At 35.6% G+C, this 21368-nt stretch overlaps 2 protein-coding genes across 2 annotated transcripts; one reads left to right on the top strand and one right to left on the bottom strand.

Moving 5' to 3' along the window:
* Positions 1-1488: 1488 nt before the first annotated feature.
* On the top strand, positions 1489-13346 carry LOC121985490 (transcriptional corepressor SEUSS-like). The gene is made up of 10 exons (XM_042538979.1): positions 1489-2303; positions 2389-3497; positions 3683-3802; positions 3984-4032; positions 4164-4378; positions 4482-4550; positions 4647-4744; positions 10684-10777; positions 11630-11699; positions 11985-13346. Exons 2-10 carry the CDS (start codon positions 2460-2462, stop codon positions 12881-12883), a joined length of 2652 nt encoding a protein of 883 aa, XP_042394913.1. The 5' UTR covers positions 1489-2303; positions 2389-2459; the 3' UTR covers positions 12884-13346.
* A 510-nt stretch (positions 13347-13856) lies between these two features.
* Positions 13857-19245, bottom strand: LOC121985491 (transmembrane 9 superfamily member 1-like). The gene is made up of 12 exons (XM_042538980.1): positions 19023-19245; positions 17662-17854; positions 17476-17580; positions 17296-17313; positions 17107-17195; positions 16851-17003; positions 16407-16541; positions 16170-16336; positions 15330-15424; positions 14783-15156; positions 14325-14598; positions 13857-14242 (listed from the first exon to the last, which is right to left on the bottom strand). Exons 1-12 carry the CDS (start codon positions 19116-19118, stop codon positions 14175-14177), a joined length of 1767 nt encoding a protein of 588 aa, XP_042394914.1. The 5' UTR covers positions 19119-19245; the 3' UTR covers positions 13857-14174.
* Positions 19246-21368: the final 2123 nt, after the last annotated feature.

Below are 21368 nucleotides of genomic sequence, written 5' to 3' on the forward strand. Positions count from 1 at the left end.
TATCACCAAAATTCAAATTTTTGCTCGAAGATTTCCGTGGAAGCATATGGTGGAGCCCGCGGGTCCCATCAGAGCGAGTCGTAAGATGGGTGAGAGGGGTCGCCAAAACCTTCTGTAGCATCTTAAATCGTTTTTACGAGTTATTTTCCCTATTAATCCCATGATTGAGTTTGTGGGGTTTCAGATTATCGTGGCCATTAGAATATTAACATATTCACAAATTATTTTGCTTTATAGGTCACTGCGAATGATTGCCAATAATTAAGAATACGAAAAATATATATATTTCATTTCATTATTTTACATCGCCGTCACTGCCGGTGAAGTTAAGGGCCGATGACCACTATTCTTGTAGTCGCAGGGGACGACAAGGGCAACTGGACAGGGCACTGGACACCACGATCAAGCGCAAGTAATACTCACCGTTTCTGATCCGCAGAGAAAAGTACTGTTCGCATAATTTGACAAAATCTTCAATCTTAATCAAAGAGTTAGAGAGGTTAATTACCCCATGGACGCATACGATGGAGACATTATAGTTCTAATGTAATAATTAGGGAACGAATCTCGTAAAAACTTACGATCTCAAATTTATTTTATCATGCACCTCCTCCTGTCTTAATATATCTGAATTTACTTTCTTTTATACTCATAAAACTATTTTTTTTAAATAGATAGTTAACTAAATGATATTATCTGAATTTAAATTTTAATTAGTAATCGGAATATCTGTCATTTTCTATGCGTTATTCAACTATCCAATATTAATAATTATCTATAATTTATTTTTTTATGTTGTTTTAAGGATGAGCTAGTAAAAATACTCGGAATAAGTGAATCGTCAATTAGTTTTAGAGGACACTGAAGTGACGAATTCACCACATTAGAGAGATAGGAATTCAAATTTCAATAAAATATTATTTAATATTTTAAAATTTAAAATAGATTAAACTGATTAAATTAAAATTTATTTGCATTATATCCATATAAATTGATCGGTTAATTGATAACTAATCTAATTAATTATTTTAAAAGGATGGCTCACCGTTTAATTTAAGTGGAAGCAATTTAGTTCTTAAATGGCTATATCGGATGTCACATGGCCCTAAACATAGCTTTTAATGATAGATATTAATGTAAACATCACCTTTAACGGCATTAAGAATTGAATTTGAAATTTTCAGTGTGTAAAATAGTATTTTTAGAATCATAGAGGGGTATGTGGGGTTTTGATAAATTTTGATGCGTAAATTGAATATTTCTTGTACGACAGTCCTCGTCATAGTAGATCGTGCACGCGTTCGTATTCCAAATCTATGCGACCGTATTCTTCACCGTCGAAGCTTTCCGAAATGATCCCATCGAATTAGCTCGTAGACGGCAGACGGCGGTTCCCCTGCCGCATACGGCAAATATGCGTGGCTACTTATCATGCATGGGTTGGTTGGAGGATGATGGGCATGGACATGCGCATAACATGGCATGTCATTTAACATGACGGGAAGCAGCAGCAGCTGTTGACTAACAACACATGGTGAGGAAGGGAAGAAGCAAGAAGATAAAAGAAGAGAGCGAAAATGGTGGCGAGGGAGGATTAATCGAATCCAAGAGATCTCTGACGTCCGCTGGAACACGAGCAGATCCTTCCCTTCTCTCTCCGTTCCTCTCAATTGAAATCGAACGGAGCGTTTATAATTGCATTTAAGACAAACCCTAAAGTCTAGAAGTAGACGCAAGACGAGCTGGGAAAGGTGGAGACTTTTCCTTCAATCTTGTTTGGTAAGGGATTCGGAACTCTGTAACTTTGTCTCGATTCCTCGCACGATATCCTCGTTGTTTCTCGCTCTTCCTTTCCCTCTTCGGATCATTGCAAAAGTCGGCTGCTTTGGTTCACTGGGTGGATGCGTCACTTTCTGGACTGGCGTTGCGATGTCTTCGCTGTCGGAGTCGGTATTGCGCTTCGACTTCAGGTTGCAGCGGGCGAAGTGGGAAAGATTAGCGTGAGGGAAGCTGCAGTGGAAGAAAGATAAGATATTTTAGTCTCTTCGGTGGTCCTTGGTTTTCGTCCTTGAAGAAAGATCTAGCCTTTTTTTTCCATGTTGGTTCGATTTTTTTTAGCATTTGGATAACAACTGGTTTCTCTTCCCCTTGGGGTTGCTATTTCTGGCTTGGATAACGAGGAAAGATTTGGTGGATTTTAGATTAGATTTCTTTGTTAAAGATTCGCTTGCTCAAGAGTTAGTTGAATGGACTTCATTAGTAAGGGGAACTGAAGTCATTTGCTTGGGTTTCTCCCAATGCCGGTAACCTCTCTTCTTGCCGTATGTTTAAGAAAGTTTCCTTTCCGACTCTTTCATTTCTTACTGATCTGAAGTGTGAAATCTGTAGAATCGTCTCGATCTGAGCATCATTTCAAGGTGACAATTTTATATCAACTGCTAGTTGTGGCGTCTTAAGCCATGGTGCCATCAGGGTCTTCAAATTCCATCGGTGGGCCTCAGTCAGTTAGCCCGTCCCTTCTCCGGTCAAATTCTGGCTTGCTGGGAGGATCCCAGTCTGGTTCAATCCCATCACAGCCTCCTTTCTCATCTCTGGCCTCCCCTCACACCCAGTTAAACAGTAACAGTTTGCTTGGCAATATAACAAATATCCCACCTCTTAGCAATTCATTCGGGAATGGAGGACCTATTGGTGGTCTTTCTTCGTCATCAATGAGTCTCCAGCAGCGTGGGGGATTTGGTTCTGTTGATACAGTTGGCTCTGCTGAGCCTAGTCCTATGTCATTCACATCTTCGTCAGGTCAAGTACAGGGACAACAACAATGTTTCCAGAACCCTTCAAACAACCAACTTGGCGCAAATCAACTGCAGACTAAAATGGATACGATGCAGAATTTCCAGCAGCAGATCTCTCTTCCTCAGAATCAGCAGCAGTTTCTTCGGGGAGGATTGAGTAATGTGGGTCACGTAGTACCTGTTAAGATGGAGCCAGAGATGGGGACTGTTAAGTTGGAGCCCCAAATGGAACCTAACAATCAGATTAGGCCTTCACAACAATTACAGTCATTATGTGGCATTGGTGCAGTAAAAACGGAGTCACAACAATTACAATCCCTGAGAAGCTTAGGCACTGTTAAAATAGAAAATCAACATTCAGATACATCGATGTTTCTGCAGCAGCAGCACCAGCAGCAGCAGCAACAGCAGATTTTACAGCTGTCAAGGCAGAACTCTCAGGTTGCTGCTGCGGCTGCAGCTGCACAAATGAATTACTTGCAACAACAAAGGATTTTGCAGTTGCAGCAGCAACAACAGCGGCAGCAACAGCAGCAACAACAGATTGTTAAGAACCTCCCTCAGCAGCGAAGCCAATTGCAACAGCAGCTTCTCCAGCAGAATCTTCCAATTAGAACTGCAATGAAATCAACAATGTATGAGCCAGGGATGTGTGCTCGAAGACTAACCCAGTACATGTACCATCAGCAGCACCGACCACACGTAAGTTTAAATTTCTGATTGCCAATGGCCTTTGTTAACTTCCTAACTCAATATGTTACCCTGACTTTCTTGTTCCTTTTTTACCCCTCACATGACCAGTGCTCGGAGTGTGCTTACACCTTGCTAAACAACTGAAAATTTAGAACCTTGTATCAACATGTTTTATACTCTACACTGTAATGCAGGACAACAACATTGAGTTTTGGAGAAAATTTATAGCCGAGTATTTTGCTCCTGATGCGAAGAAGCGGTGGTGTGTCTCTCTTTATGGAACTGGTCGTCAAACTACTGGTGTTTTTCCACAGGTAATTAAGCCTGCTTTTGCATGTGTAATTTCTTCTTTTACTAGCTGATTTCTGTTTTGTATAAGTTCACTAATAGTTTTCAGTTTAATAATTGATCATCTGAATTTTCTTGTGTGAAGATCTACAGTTTATTAATCATTTTGCCATTCCTTAACCAAGCTATATTGTCCGAATTCTGTAGGATGTGTGGCATTGTGAGATCTGCAACCATAAGCCAGGACGTGGTTTTGGTAAGTTAGATGTAAATTTTGAATGTTTAATTGGATTTTGATGCAGGCTATTCTTGATGTCATAGTAATGGATTCTTGAATTTCTAGTTTGAGGCTTGTGCTTATTACTTCAAATTGTATTTGATTTGCAGAAACTACTGTTGAGGTTTTACCAAGGCTCTTCCAAATCAAATATGCTAGCGGCACCATAGAGGAACTTCTGTATGTTGATATGCCCCGTGAGTATCAGAATGCTTCAGGCCAAATTGTATTGGATTATGCCAAGGCAATTCAGGAAAGTGTCTTTGAACAACTAAGAGTAGTGCGTGATGGACAACTACGAATAGTTTTTAATCCTGATTTAAAGGTAAATATTTGCAAAAGTTTGTATTATAGTATTATTTGTTCAACTAAACACTTCAAAAAAAGCTATGGATGATCATACTTTTTTGTTTATATTATTTCATTAGATATCTTCATGGGAGTTCTGCGCCAGACATCACGAGGAGCTCATTCCTCGAAGGGTTATTGTTCCTCAGGTATGGAGGTTACCAACTTACAATTTGTCTTTGATCTAAGCGTGCATACTTTTATAACTTGTTGTCCAAGTTACATTTTTGCATTTTGCTGGACAGGTTAGCCAACTTGGTACTGTGGTGCAAAGGTATCAGGCTGCAACTCAAAATGCATCATCAGGCCTATCGACACAGGATGTACAAAACACTTGCAATTCGTATGTCCATTCTCATGTTTCATACTTAAATATCTTGCCTTTGTTTTTAATTTAGTAAACTATCTGGATGCTGCCTATTCTCACTTTCATTATCCTAGTAAAACAATGGACTTTTTGCTTTTTGTCTTTGACATATGTTAGATATGGTTATGTTTTCAGAACAACTTATGTTGCACATGTAATTTTTAATATTTTATCGATGTTACCTGTTATTTTATACCGGGTTCTATATTTGCAGTTTACACAACTCTAGCAACATTGATGATTAAATGGCAAATATTTTATGTAGAAATTTCTAGGATTAGTTAGTTGAATGACCCTCGCATTGAGCGGATAACAAACAGGTTAAATATAAGTGAAAACCATAACATACCTATTACATCCTAAATTTCAAACATATATTTCTAAATACTCAATGTATAAAAAAAGAACAACTGTGGCCTAGATCAAGTGGTGACAACATATACTCATATCTGCTACTCAAAGTCTCAAACTATCCCGCAGGAGAATGTTGAGTCTGTGATACAACCATCCTATGGAGTCGACTTCTCCAATCAGTGTGTACTATTGAGTACACAGTCAAATGTAAAATATGAATTTTGCTAAGATAATTGTACAAAGCGACATTAGTTTCTTAGTCGCTAAATCTAGATTCAAATATGCTAACTGCAAGGAAGATTTCACTCTAATTCTATCCAACTATTCTAAGTTTTACCAACTAAGAACCTAGAGAAGAGCAGTGTTCTGCATAAGATTTACATCCTAGATTATAAAATGAAATGGTCTTCTTACTCATAGCTATTATTATTCCAAAATTGTGTAAGACGGAATAAAAAATGGAATTAATTATTTTTTTGCTTCTGTTTTTCATAAGAACATCTAAATAAACTTATCCCTTTCTGAACCTTAGTTTGGTTGATTGAAGCAACAAAAGAATTCCAAACACAAGCCAGTAGGAAAGATCAGTGAAGCAACAAAAGGATTAGAAGCATTCCATCGGGTTTTTTGTGCAATTTTTTGATTTAGAATCAGATAGATATAGAAGAGCCAAATATTTAGCCCTATTTTACTCTTAATTAGCTTTTATAAAACCCAAACCGGGCTGACCTGTCGACTGGTTAAACTGGAAAACCTCATTGTTGTATATGATCATGCAGGCATTGGTCTTCTCATTTTAGCACCCTTCAAAGGAAAACCTTATCATTTACTGCAAGTTTTCGCTCTTGTTCCACACTTGTAACCCTCTATTTTTTGTGTCGACAAACAGTTACGGTACTGGAACTGGAAGAAGCAAGATAAAATATGCACTACTTCCATGGGGAAAATAACAAGATCATTTGCCCTACATCAAGAATACCCTCTTTACTATCCTCTCTTTAGCATTTGTGCTTTCTAATGACGCCACCCTATCAGTTTGCACCTTTCCCATCTCCCTATCTACAATTGCCATCAATGCTTGTCATAACAAAGCATCAGGAGCCCAAGGGGGGAAGAGTGGGATGGAGGGATCAAAACTTGAGTTGTTGTGGTGGAAAGGGCAGCAGAAATCGGTTGTAGCTATGGAGAAGCAGTGCTTGTTGATATGGATGAATTCACAGGATAAGGATGTTGGATGGCAATGGGAGGGGAAGAGAGGGAACCATGTTTAGGAGAATGAGAAAGTAAGTGTGGGTAGCCAGTGGAGGCAGTGGCGAGGAGGGTGGCTAATGGAGGTAGTTGGGATAAAGTGATGAGGGGAAGGGAGCAACAGGGAGGGCGGGGTGTGAAAGGTGTCAAACAATGGAAATTTGATGGCTGCGGTGGAGGAGAAAAGGAAGAACATGGGAGCACGCTGCCCACAGGGAGAGCATGGAGGGAAACAATTGTGGTGACTTTCAAACAAGTGTTAAGTTCAATTTATGGATCTTTTCATCTTTGCAATCGTCTAGCAATTGTGATGATACTTTTGAAAGTTTCTTGGTCCTTGCATTGTGGCACTTTATTACATCATCTGGAAGTTGCCCCTTTTTTGTAATATACCCTAGAAAAATAATAAGCTTACGTGCTAATGCCTATAATTAAGGGGAGAGATTGTCCTCTTAATTAAAAATCTGATTTATTTGGATTTTATCTCGATTCACTGTGATATCTTACTATTTTCTGCATGATAATTTATTTTCTCCATGTTCATTTCTATTATTGACATAGTTTTCAAATTTGGTCAATTCCGATTTGGATTGGGTGAGTTGTATCTGTATCGGCAGAATCTGATGTTTTGACATCAAACAGAATATGAATGGAACAGTTTGGAGAAGCTTGGAACAAGATAAAACTTAGGTGAATTGGGTAAATAATGATTCAATTTTCAGAAGATACAGATTTTTTTGTTGATTATGGTTGGTTCTTTGGATGGTTAATTGAGAATGAATTGAAGGAACAAGTGGAGATATGAATTGCTTGTTTTGCTGCTCTTTCAGCAATATTCTGTGGAGAGGTTGAATGCTGCTGCTGGAGATCTACAAGAATTGCAGTCGAGAGAGATGAAAGGGATATCTTGATTGCAATCGAGAGAGATTAAAGGGATATCTTGATTGCAAAAATGATATGTATTAGGACACATATCTAGGCTGCGATAAAAAGGAAAAACAGCTTAAAGCTCTAAAGTAGTGCAGTAATATAGTAGACAGATGCATCTTGATTTTGTAACTAAGGTAATAAGACAAAGGGAATATTATTTTTCAAAAGATGTTGTTGCAGCACTATAATTGGCACATGGAGTAAATAATTAATACCATATATATAGAATGTTCAAATGGGCTAAAACATTCACTTGTATTTGCATTACTTATTAAATACTATCCCTCAACAATATTTCTTAAATAATGCAAGCTATTATTAAGCATTTAAGTAGTGCCATCAAGATTATTAATCTAGTACACTATTGTGTGGTAATATGATAGACATGGTGCAAGCTCATTGGTATTATTCAATAAGGATGCTATTAATACTATAATATTGTAGCAATAATTGAATTTTAAACACAATATTTTATTTGTATTACACTATTTATTATTGTATATACTATTAAATTCAATAGTATTGATAGTGGTTATTACTCCAGTGCATTATTATAAATATCAATCTGGATGAAGATTATACAATGATTATTCAAACTTTATATAATTTTCTATTTCTAGTTACATGTTATGGTTACACAATAATAACATATAAATATCTAGCTTTATAATTTTTCATTATTACATTCCAAATATATTTTCTTCTTCTCTTTTTCATTTTGAATCTAGGATTTTCAATTCTGAGCTTGCAAATCCTACCAATCCGAATAAACTATGTTATGATTTTTGGTTCATCCAATCCTAAACCAATTCTACGAACCACTTTATAAAATAAGCCTTTAGTCAAATGTTGTTATCGTTGAGTCATTAAAATACATACACCCTAGCCACAATACTCTTCTCGGGAAAGTTGCCAATTGTATGATCATGATTTGTATGATATGATCCATAATAATTTAAGTGTGAAACAATGAGGTCCTTGCATATGAATCAAAAATGATAAGAATCTTAAACATTCAGTTTGATTCAATATAATTCCATATGAATCTTATTTTATATGATTCTAAAAGTAAAGAAAGCTCACTGAAGTCACATCTAAACAAGTGAAAAAAAACTGTGATCCATTAAGAAATAAATTAATCCTAATTATGTTGTATGGAGACAAAGTCACCAAGAGGCAAAATGGATTCTACACCTAATAATAACTTGGACGAACAAAAGAACAAGTCTTATCACATCAATGTACGAAGTGACCAGGAGGGATAACTTAGAGGTTGTCATAGCAAAGTCAAGTCTTCAATTTGACATAGTTATTTCGGTGAAAAGCATTTAACAACATTTTTTTTATTTCTTAGTTCATTCCAATCTTAATGAACAATAATGAGAACATTGTCACGAATGTAAGATATGTACCTATAAATTCTTGTTAGAGATCAATATTAACTTCATAGCATAATATTATGCTATTAAATGGTGGATTCTTATTTTACATATTTTTGGATATCAAAACATAGAATTCTTTTATTAAATTTTGTATCTGATTCACAATTCAACATGATTTACAATTGATCGAAAATCCACCAAATGATTCTTAGCATTCTCATTCAGTGCCTGATCCTTGTTTGAGGGAGGAAAGCTCAAGGTTTATCTCTCAAATATGGATTCTCTTCACCTCATCTATGCCTTGGTATTGCTTGCTGTTTTGTATTCAACATCCCCTTGTGGTCGCATCTACTTTGCGATGGTGTTGTCCACTAATCAGTGCTGACATTGCAATATCCTCACTCCCTAGTCCTGCTATCCTCCTTCTGAAACCCTGTCCAGAGCGTTCCCTTGTTACCCTTGTGATTGTGACCACCCAAATCTTCTCCTGCATCTTAGCAATTTATGCTCTAGCTTGTCAATTTGTTCCAACATCTCAGAAGTCCATTTTGAGGCTTGATCTCTCACTTAGCTTTGACATCATCTCCGACGTCCACCCTCACACTTCTCAACATCGCTGCAGTGATTCACTTCATCATTTTCAACCTGTCCATCAACTTCACAGTCTCGTCACAGCTGGCTTCATTCAGATCTTCACTGGGATTCACCCTGACCTTTTTCTTACTGTCTCAAACTGAAATACTGATCGCTATTCTGCTATTACATTACATGTTACTAAATGCTTGTGTTTGCATCTCTACATTATAGTTCATGTTACATCAATTAGCTAGCAGTAGTGGGCCTCTTGTTATTATGATGTCTATGCACATCAACAGTTGGGACAGGTAGATGACTTATATGGCACTGTGTTAATCTGAATTCTCTGCTTTGGTTAATGGTCATATACAAGTCGTCATTTTGTTGAACCTTGTAGATCATGTTTTGGTTCAAATGGGCAACTGGACCTTGCATTGAAGGGCATGTAACATTTAATTTCTTTTGAAGATTAGGCAGTACTTTAAATTAGGCTCTATATTTAGACAACTGTGGGACAATCTGTAGCAAACATTTCCATTTACTGATACCTTCACATATGATTATTTTTTTAGTTACTCATCTTTCCATATGTACATTTATTTGTTGTCCTCATTCGTTTTAGGTATTATATATTATGTGATTAAAAACATATCTTCGAAAGTTTGTTGTCTCTTCACATTCCCTTTTATTATTCTTGATATCACGGATATCATAATCTTTGACCAGTAATAATAGAATCATTTTGGTAAAATGCTCAAGTGACATTTCAACTTGATTAGTATATCCGGTCCAACTTGTATTTGCTTCTTGTAATTTTATAAGGTTACTGTCAGAAGTAAACAAAGATATGGATATGCATTTAAAGTAAGACTCCCTTAAAATACATGCTAAAGTGGAATTCATTTGGTTATGTATGCTGCATTTCTTGCTTCATTTCTTATTTTTTGTTGAGCTAGCATTAAATAACTATTTTCTTTTCCTGAGCTAGCATTAAATAACTATTTTCTTTTCCTGAGCTAGCATTAAATAGCTATTTTCTTTTCCTGATTTTGGTGACGGAGAAACTTATGGAAGCTGGAGTTTTTGTCACTATGGGATGCTCAATAACATTTTAATACATCATGTATGAATTTGTGGAATTCACATTCTACTGTAAACTATTGATTTCAGAGGATATGCACGTTAATGCAGTGCTAGTTTCAATAAGAAAGAAATTCTTTCTGTGTCTATGCTTTCCTTCTGCTGTGTATATTTCAACCTCATTGTTTTTAAGTTCCACATCTCAACATTATACAAGTTAAAAAGTTTGCATGGATATCTTGATGTTTCATGTTAAAATCGGCATGTCACTCTGTACATGCATGGGTGTTTTTGGTTTGGTACATATTTCTAATTCTTATATAATGGAATATGACATTGTGGTAGGTTTGTGGCATCTGCTCGTCAAATAGCCAAAGCTCTGGAAGTACCATTGGTGAATGATTTAGGATATACAAAAAGATATGTTCGGTGTCTTCAGGTAAATTGTTTGCATTTTTTAATTATTTGAAAAAAAAAAAATCTTAGCGATACTCTTATTAAATTCTTTTGCACTGCTTTGGTGTGCTATTCCAAAAGTTTTCTTATTAAATTCTCTTGTGCTGAGTTTGGTTATCTTCGCCTGTTCTGGTATATGACTTTGGTCCTTAATCGTTCTTTGGTTAAGAAATATCTCAAGCAGTTATTGGTGTTTTTTTTTTTTTTTTTTTTTTTTGAAGATTCAATAGAAAGCTGTGGCTTTTATTTTCTAACAAGTCGATGGTCCACACATTGGTTCACACTTTAGTAATATTATTTACTAACACAATGAATGATTAAATTGTAATGAATCTCACTAGTGATTTTTTATAGTTTGAACAATTGAAAGTCATTTCATCTTTTGAACATGATGAAGGAAAATTGATAATAATGTGTGAGGTGAAGGAGATTATGAAGAGTAGTTAAGTGTTAAAAGCATTTAAGGACCACGATATAATTGGAAAATTATAGTTGGTGGTTGGAATATACAAATGGACAGATGTAAATGGACTTATGACACTTTATAATTCGCTATTCAGTCTACACCCAAAATCCTATTTGGCAGCAAAATGATAAGCCATCTTATGATTTTGCTAGGCATTTTTCTTATTTTCTAGTTTGATTGTATTGCTTATATCTTTAGTATAGGAACATAAATATTGTTCGCAATTGAACTGTTTGAGTCTGTCAGGCATTATAGCTTATATTGTATGTTTCTTTGTTTATCTTTTCCTAGTTTAATTGTATGTTCAAGGAGTACAGGAATATTAAGTCGTAGTCGTGTCACTGATTCTTTTACTTCTGACAATGTTAGATATCTGAAGTGGTTAACAGCATGAAGGATTTGATTGATTTTAGCAAAGAAACTGGAGCTGGACCTATGGGTAAACTCTTTGTTGTTCTTATTCTTCAATGTTTGCCCTACAATAATTTACTAAACAATGTTCAACTGTTAGAATAGTGGCTTATTATTTTTGTTCTTTCATAGTACGATATATACAACTGTTGTTAAGTTAGACGTGACAATAGTTTAAATTCATTTGGCCGATCTCAAATAGTTTAGAAATTGTAAGTTCAAGATAACATTGTTTCTCGAAAGTAGCTTTTATGATACCTTAGTTATGCTGACAGTGTGCCAGCTAACTCAATTTGTTATTTCTGTTCGCCAGATAGCCTGATTACCTTCCCTCGAAGAACTTCATCAGGGCTACAAACTCTGCAGCCCCAACAATCTGAGCAACCACAAATCATGACTCCGAACTCAAACCATAATGATCCGACCTCTATTCATTCCTCAAGCATGCCAATTTCCACTGTCAGTAACGACCATGTCGGTATGAGTAACTCGCTTAACGCTTCGTCTACGTCAGCATCGGCTGCCACAGTTATCAGTGCCCTCCAAAATCCTATGAATGCCGGCCAAGAAAGTCAGATGAATACTCTGAACAGCACGCACGCTGGAAATAGTATTCAGATTCCTTCTACCTCAGTACCTCCATCTCAGCCCAATGCTTCCACTTTTCCTTCTATGAAACATGCATGTAGCAACAACCCCATGCCGACATCACAAATTGCTCTTCGCCTGAATTCCAATTCCCCTGCAAGTTTGCCTACATTGCAACAGCCAGCAGTGAAACTGCACGACAATGATCCAAATGATTCACAGAGCTCTGTCCAACAGATTTTACAGGAGCTGATGATGTCTTCACAGCTGAATGGTGTCAATTCATTGGGGAACGATGTGAAACCGATCAACGGGATGATGTCTAACATGAATGGGGCAAATTGCTTGTTTGGAAATGTGATGCCCAACGACTCAGCTATTAACAGCACTGAAAGTTTTACAAGTATGTGTGGGACTGGTCTACCTGCTGCAGCAAGCGGGATGCGAGCAACAATGACAAATAATGCCCTGGTTATGAATGGGAGGATGGGAACGAATCACCTCCTGCAGGATCCAACAACTATGAACTGTCAACCGCAGGACATTAATAACCGACTATTGGACAGGTTTGGAGCTATTAACAACTTCAATAATTTTCAATTCGATTGGAAGCCTTCTCCGTAGCAGGTGTCGAAAGATTGGGCCGAGTTTTCAAGCAGAAGATGAATAGTCAAGTTGGGTCTCACCATCACCATAGATAGCGAGAGCAATACCTGTCTATCCGACCCTAGAGCCTCTCAACTAATTTCACCTAAAGATAACCTCAATTTCTAGTCCTTGTTTCATTTACATGCTTTCTAACTTCACTAGTAATGCTGCTTTTCTGCATATTATGCTTTCAAGAACATCTAGTTTGCCGATCAGATACTGGGTGGATGCGTGGAGGGCAACCCTGGTACCATGTGTTGCCATTTCCCGATCTTAAAGAGCGTGAATCGGGATGGCTTTCAAGTGTTGAGTGGTTTTCTTTTACCCTCTTCTCAAGGATTTGTATAAACACCTACAGTGCTACTGCTGCAATGTGGAAAACTGAAATATGCAAAGATTCACTGAAATCCACAGGGAATGAACGACAGTCTTATCGATACGATTCATGTGTTGTTTGCCTTAGGATTATTCTTGAGCATTTTGATGAGACGCTTCACCTTTCCTCTGGCAAAACAATTGGACATTTTCTAGATCACAAGTGGTCTCTTTTTTATAGCCCTGGAAGAATTCCGATTTTGCACTCATTTCGAAAGTTATTTACTAGCATTATTATTAGCGAAGATCTGAGGAGCGTTAAATTATCAATTGATTGAATGAATTTGTTCTAAATTTACATGATAAGATATGAAGATAAATTATCGTGTTAAACTATCAGTGGAATTGAGGCTCACCTTCTTCGTCTTCAGTTAGTTCGTCTTTGACTCCAACCAACTCAAGTGGCATAAAAATACAATGAGCGCTCAATGGCCAACATCCCGAGATTTGACCCATCGATCTCTATTCACTTACCACCTTTAAATTTATCAGACAATCACTGGCACAGGGTACTTTAGCTCCAATTGATAGTATTTCATTGAACCATAAAATTGATCGAAGTTTACTTGTAATATAACAAAAGAGAAAAACTTGTGAGCAGTGATGAGTACATATGTAGTTTAAATGTTGTAGAAAGAGGCGTTTATGATTGTTCAGCTACATGAAAGGCTAATTTTTGACTAAACTAAAAGTACAACCACGGCAATGTAACTAATGCAATTTGAAAAATGATACATTCATTCATCTAGATCAAAATAGAAACGAAACTAAAGTAAAAGAAAGTCAAAAGAAGATGGCACATCCCTCCATACATTTTCAGAAAGCATCATCATTTCTTACCAAAAAATTGTTGACCAGCATATGACACCATTCATTCTCCTTGTATCCAATGCTAGTCACATTTAATGTTTCTGTAAATCCTTCTCACAAATAATGTAGATCCAAGATATCCAACGGCGCCTGAGTGATCAAACAGAAGTGATGAAAACAGCATAAAAGTGCATTTTAGAAGCCACAAATGTCAGATGATTTGATTACTCACCACAAAGTATTCCTAAACCCAAACAAAACATCAATGTGTACCCGAAGTAGAAGCTAGTCTGGAAAAACCCTGACATCTTTGTCTTCACGTGGTAGTAGTATATAGAGTAGAGATACACATAGACAGAAGTTGAAGCGGCAGAGAAGAATGAAGTCCACTGCCAGTGATAGTTCTCAGCGTTTAACAAGAAATATGTGCCAACTATGGTCACACAAATAGTGACGATTAAGAGGATCAGGAACACCAGTAGCATGAAGCCATACACATAATACACCTGCAAAAGAAAGGAATAAAATCACATATACTGTATCTTTGTCTCTACAGATGCCAATTTGAGGCTAGAAAATTATAGGCACCTCAGAACTTTTAGATTAGATACAAAGCATATATGCTGGAAGAGAAACAGAAAACACCATGATAGTCGACATAGTGAATGCTGCAAAAGATATGTAAGTTACCTTGTAATTCCAGAAGGAGGTGAACACAAAATACATCTCAATGAAAATGCTGCCGAATGGAAGCAATCCTCCCATCAATGAGACAACCGAAGGTGTAAGATACCATTTCTTCTCAGGGATAGGACGAGGAATGGTCTTAACACGGCATGGATTGTTTGGTGAACCGCTCCAGTTCCTACCCACAACAGTGCCTAGAAGTGCAAGGGGAAATGAGATGAAAGCCCATAATACAAAGACAACCACCATTGTCCCAAATGGAATAGCTGCTAATGATCCATAAAATATAGCAATTGTGTTTAGTAAGAACCCAATCCCGAAGCACAAAAATGGAAACAATGATGCTGTCACAATCATTGCCTTTATCCAACTTTTACCTGCCAACAAAACCAGGAAAAAAAACTTCAGACTCATGTTAAAACCTTGCAAAGGAGAAATTTTCTTTCTGAAAGATTCTTCATGTGCATGCTTGTGTTCCAAGTGTGGGTTTGCACATGCTCAATTTTTTTCCTAGATCTGCAATGCAACAGCCATGTGAAAGGAACCATACCGCCATTACGTGAGTAAAGTCCACCACTAACATAGCCTGAAATGAAAGAGGTGAGTGCATAGCAGACGATGAAAGTTGTAATGATAGATCCTCGCCTGGTCAAAATAAATGGTTAAGAGAAGAACTTGGATCCAGATAGAAAAGCATGATGATAGAATGCATCTTCTGACAAAATATGATTGTTAACACCAATAACCACAAATACATATCAACCAAGAAATTGGTATGCTATATCCACAAGGACCAATATTGCTATTACATCTGTTTTCAACATGCAAGTGGCAGCACTGACAAAAAGAAAGAATGCATTTTTCAGTATTGCTGGAGGCTTGGAGTCTGAATCATGTTTCAGTATTACTAATGGTATCACGTGTTCCTTTTTTTTTGCATATGTATTTTTTCTATAATTTATTAGTAATAGAAATTAAAAATGAAATTAACAATTTCCAGCACCAGATCTCATATATAAATAAAAATGGGATACAGTCCTCAGTATCGTATATATAGATGTAACTAAACAACCTCAAGTTTTGCCCATATAGATTAAAATGCCTCACAGTTAAGCATCTAAAAGTTGATAAATGATATGAGAAAATTGCATAGTGAGTCTGGATCTGCCAAATATCAGCTTCTCCAAGGCAGAAGAACAGTGGCCTTGCCGCCATTGGCCTTTGGTTTCAGGATCTATCTTTGATTAAATGTACTACAGTGGTATTGACTATGGATGTAAACAATCTGTCTGATTCTGTAAATACAGTTCTCTAGCGATATAAATATAGAAAAATAATAAATAATGAAGTTCAACTCACTAAGCAATTTGAAAAATAAGTGCAGACATACCCAATGTATAAGGTTCCAACAATTGCCAACAATATCACCAAAAGAATAAGTGTTGTCAATTGGGCACCTGTACCAACAAGGGCAGAAAGAAGAACCAAGCTGTGAGGAGGTCGAAAGACATCCCCATGAACAAGTTTCCATCCTGATTCTTCACTCACATCTCTCTCCTAAAAACAATTGAAATGTATACGAATTTGAAAAGAAATATTAAAAAAGGTAATGTCAGTAAGTTATTACCAGAGTCTCAAGATCATCATCTTCACGAGCATATTTGGCATAATCATTTCTGAGAGTTCTCATTAATATCATAGAAACCAGTCCAGTAAGGAAAATAACCATCATGAAAGAATTGAAGATAGAAAACCAGTGAATCTGCAAATGGAGTAGCAATCACAATGACTAAAACTTTGTAGAAAATTCCATCAATAATTGTCTCCAACAAAAAACACCAAAAGTTAATGCGATGAATATGGTCTAGTATGTTGTGATATATAATATTAACAGCATTTACTAGCTATGTTCCAGTTTTAACACAGGCAATCAGCATTGCACTATGCACTGGTATAGCACCATTTGAATTTCAAAACCACAGATCATCATGATAAAAATAATTTTTACATAGTTGCAAAATCAGTATTGAAGTTTCAGGATGAGGAAAAAGGTAAATCGAAATTGCATTACCTGGTGCTCAAAGAAAGGGTAATCCAAGTAGACTTCAAAACGACGGGCAAATGTCACATTGGTGGGCTCCCATTTTACTGAATATGTCATATCCAGTTTTTTTCCCACTTCCAATAGTTTAAGATTTCCTTGAGTAAGATTGACGTGAATGATCTGCAAAAGAGAGGTACATAGAAGAAACTTGTATTCATAACAAATTTGACAAAAAAATGTCTTCCAAGGCATGGAGTTCATATAGCACCAACAAACTACGAACCTGATCCTTGTTATGTTGGATGGCAATACTTTTATGTGTGAAAATGTAATGTTTATCTTTGTTATTCTTGTCGGTCTCTCCAACAAAGCCTGCATAAAAGTAGAAAAACTATATACTGATAACACAACTACACAAGTATAAACAGACTATCTGAAGCATACAATACATGTGAACAGGGAAAGAGCATACCCCACATAGGCAGGTCGTCTACATCATGTCCAGGAACAATGAAGAAAAAAGAAATTAAATGGAGATAAGTACCAGAAAATAAATGATCACATAGACAAAAAAGAAACAAAAACAAAACTGTTCACAGTACAGTTGTAGAATCAGATATAAAGGGACAAAGAAATGATTGCATTAACTAACCTATGAATAACTCAAACCAATATGAGTTCTCTATGGCATCAGTAAATTGCTTCACTTTTGTGGCATCAAGTTCAATCGTGCAAATGGGTCCCTTTTCAACATTTTCTGGCATATCAATTTTTAGAAAATGATCCATCAAGGACTAGCAAAGCAATGGGGCATATACTAGTAAAGAAAGCTGAATACTTCTAAACTTTATCTGGATTTGGCTGTCAATCAGTTCATTTCCACCTAGGACTTCTCCTAGTCCACCCCACTTATGTGCAGGGTTCTCAGATGGCTGACAGAATGGAAGGCTGTAATAGTTGTACGTCTCTTGAGGGTTATTGTAAGGACCTACTTTATTTACCCAGAGTGTGACCAGATCTTCAGTTTGATACTGCATGTGAATTGATAACAATTTGAAAACTTAGCATAAAAGACATGCTACGGAAAGATATAGCAATCAGAAATTATTCAATTCAGGCTGTTTTGCAGTGTTACTATTTATTCAGTTCAGTATTGCATGTGAATTAATAACAACGTGAAAACTAAGGCAACTATAGAAATATTGTGGTGGCATCAATATTAGTTCCACAACCATTTGAGGTGGCTACATGGATCTTATTCCATTAATGACCTCTATGAAAAAAAAGGTAGATCCGTTACCTTAACAACCCCTAGTGCCGGCCCCATAGATATGGAAGGAGGTAAATGCAAATACAAGGGTTAGGTTCATGGTGGGATAAATCTCAAGTATCAGTTCCTGAGAATTGACTCCTAATCATTACGCTAGAGATGTCATGAGCCTACCGTCTGAGCTACGCCCTGGGGCAAATGACCTCTATGAAAGGATATACTGCTGGTGCATAGCCACATTGTTTAAATTAGAAAATCAAACTAAGTTAAGTTTTTGGTAACATTTAAATACCATACATCAACACAAACATCCAAATCAAAGGTACAATAGCAATAAATAGAAAAAAAAAAAATAAAAGCCAGCACGCAACCATTATCTGTCACAACTAGTGATTAAATATCACATGCACTCCATATTGTACAACAAAGGTTTCTTATTCCAAATATACTCACCTCACTGTGTGCCTCCATACAGATGGATCCTAGTTTTGTTAGAGGTTAAGTTGTCTGACAAGTTAAAACTTGTAAAAATTTATCTAAATTAGTTTATATATATTCAAACTATTGTTTGTGAGACATGGAAAAATCGTCCAAATTACATTCGGATATCGAACTCTCAACTTGATTATGACGTCGAAGAACTCCTCCAGCTCAGTCGTATGACCTAGGTAAAAGAAGCCAACTAGAAAATTCCAAACACAACGTTTCTTTTTTTGTTATGACAAGAAAAAAAAACCAATTTTGATGCGAATCTATGACCAAACAAATAGTTCATACAGAGAAATTCAGCCTAGATCTGCACAAAAACCAAGAGACGAAAGGCTACAGTAGCTAACCATATCATCTTATTTGCGAACGCAAGTGTTCAACGAGATCCCGGTTACCCGAACACTGAAATCGTCAAAGAAGAAATGGGATCGGAAGCACACCTTGTGGTCCGACTCGGAGGCGAAAGCGGATGATAAAAGGAGAAGGAGGAGGCACGCGACGAAGAAGAAAGGGGGAGATCGGGCGCCGGGATGCATGGCCGCGGCTAGATCTGGGAGCGGAGCACGGCGGCAGCCGGATTGCGCGAAGCTTGTTGGATCGAGTCCCTTTCTCGGATGCACCAGAAGAATCGTGTTCTCAAGTACGGCACCGAATGAGGCTCCGATTTGGTTAAATTGGGCTAAATTGTAAATATGTATCCAAGAAAATTTTCATATTCCCTCTATTTTTTTTAATAAAATAAATAAATAAAATTATATATATATATCTTACTATTTTATTAAAAATCTCTCTCCTTTACTAACTAACTTTGGTGAAGCCTAAAATGAATTTACGTTAATATCCTTTTTTTCTATTCATACTAAAAATAATTCCAAGATTTATTAGTAATAGAGTTCGAGACTCAGATGCGGCATATTATTATGAATTTTTCTAATCATTAATTTTCTCTGGTTATTTTATATAAAAAAATATAGTTCTTTTTAGTCCCACTTCTTAGAATTGACAATACTACGATCAAAAAACCTTCTATAAATATTTTAGACCGATAATGTTAAAAATATATATTTTTCTTAATTTTTTTTAAGTAAGATAAATATAATATTAAATTAAATTAATTTTTTTCATAGAGAAGCCGACACTTGAAAATCCAAACAATTTAGATTTTCAAAACCCAAATAATTCGGATTTTCAAAAGTCAGTACTTTACCCTAATGACTTTACCAATGACTCTACTTTAGTATTTTAATGTATTATATTATACACACGATGTGTGTGCACGATCACTAGTATATATAATTTATCTCAATATCGTTAAAAGATGATAATATTAAAATTTTATATATAATTTATCTCAATATCGTTAAAAGATGATAATATTAAAATTTTAAATTATAATTATAATTATTTAATATCATCAATTAAATAAGTCATAAATTAATATGATGAAATTTAAAAATAATAAATTTAATTTGAGGATTTAATTGTCATGAATAAAATAGTATGAATATTACATGTATAATTTTTAATTTATTGAGAGGTTAAATTAAAAATAATATAAACCCATCAATAAAATCATCTGAATATTAAAAAGCTCTGTAAATTGAATATCATATCTCAAAATTAAATAAAGTTTAGGATTTTACATTAAGATTTCTCAACTCATTTTTCGTATTGAACAGTCTATTTTAAATTCATAAGAAATTATTGTGTTTTGTTTGTCTTTCCATCCGCTTGTTCATAGTTGAAAATATAAAAATTCAATTTTGGGATAGTGCTGTCCGAATAGGATATAAATCGGCTAAATCTACGGTCAGTATAAGGTGCCCATGTACAAGTGATCATTGTGGTAAAAGATGAATATGTTCGTCCTCAGTGTTTCCGTCAATCCGTCTTAGGACCAACACGGAGGAGGAAAATTACGGACGACTACTAACCTTTGAAATAGTGACTAATACATAAGGAAGGTATTTATCTCGAATTTGTCGAGATTTGAACCCCAGATCTTATTGTGACAATACCTCGTACACTAGTCACTAGACCCTAATGAGATGATGGCTGCCAGAAACTGCAATAGAAGGGTTTGAAAAAACTTGAAATTTTTTGAACTTGCAGATGACTTTAAAAAAAATCATATTAAGCCATTTTCCAACATATTAGAGGTTGGAGACGGCGCGGTGGTGGTCGTTCCTTATGGGTTGCCATCGATTGGCGGTAGTTTGGCTGGAAGGAACGGCGGCGGCAACGAATAGGTGGTTTTGAAAACTTGCGTGTTTCAGTTTTCAGAAAGTTGCATACGTGGTTTCAGATTGGGACTTTTGATTTTTTAAAATAAATAAATAAATCATTTGACATAATTGCCTTTTATTTGTCCCTTTAATAACAATCCATTAAATTATTTATAATATTTATTTATATTTTTAATTGAATTGTATGTGTTCTATTAATATCTATTATTTTAAATTAAGTTAGATTTTAATTATATGCAGTAATAGTGGCATCTGTTATTCGAATTTAATTTTATTTGATATATTAAGATATTATTGATGTATTAATTAAGATGTAAATGTATATATTTATGTGAGTATTAATCGTCTCAAAGCAAGATTTATACTTAATAAAATTATATATTTATTTGTGATAATAAACACATAATAATTATAAGTTTTTATTTGTTATTTTTAATGAATATAATAAATTGATTAAAAGATAGATTTATTATTTATCATGTATTATTATTAGTGTTGATTATTACAATAAGAGTATCATTTGCAAATAATATTATTATC

This window comes from Zingiber officinale, chromosome 5B, assembly GCF_018446385.1.
Source record: "Zingiber officinale cultivar Zhangliang chromosome 5B, Zo_v1.1, whole genome shotgun sequence".
NCBI classification, from domain to species: domain Eukaryota; kingdom Viridiplantae; phylum Streptophyta; class Magnoliopsida; order Zingiberales; family Zingiberaceae; genus Zingiber; species Zingiber officinale.

Bases quoted from the DNA above. Each gene is read 5' to 3' on its own strand.
- LOC121985490 (XM_042538979.1), top strand. From the start codon at position 2,460: ATGGTGCCATCAGGGTCTTCAAATTCCATCGGTGGGCCTCAGTCAGTT. The intron at 4,379-4,481 runs GTAAATATTTGC...TTATTTCATTAG, and splicing joins TTTTTAATCCTGATTTAAAG to ATATCTTCATGGGAGTTCTG. The intron at 11,700-11,984 runs GTAAACTCTTTG...TCTGTTCGCCAG, and splicing joins AACTGGAGCTGGACCTATGG to ATAGCCTGATTACCTTCCCT.
- LOC121985491 (XM_042538980.1), bottom strand. From the start codon at position 19,118: ATGCATCCCGGCGCCCGATCTCCCCCTTTCTTCTTCGTCGCGTGCCTC. The intron at 17,004-17,106 runs GTTCGTAGTTTG...TCTCTTTTGCAG, and splicing joins TCCAACATAACAAGGATCAG to ATCATTCACGTCAATCTTAC. The intron at 16,337-16,406 runs GTAATAACTTAC...AATTGTTTTTAG, and splicing joins ATGATGATCTTGAGACTCTG to GAGAGAGATGTGAGTGAAGA.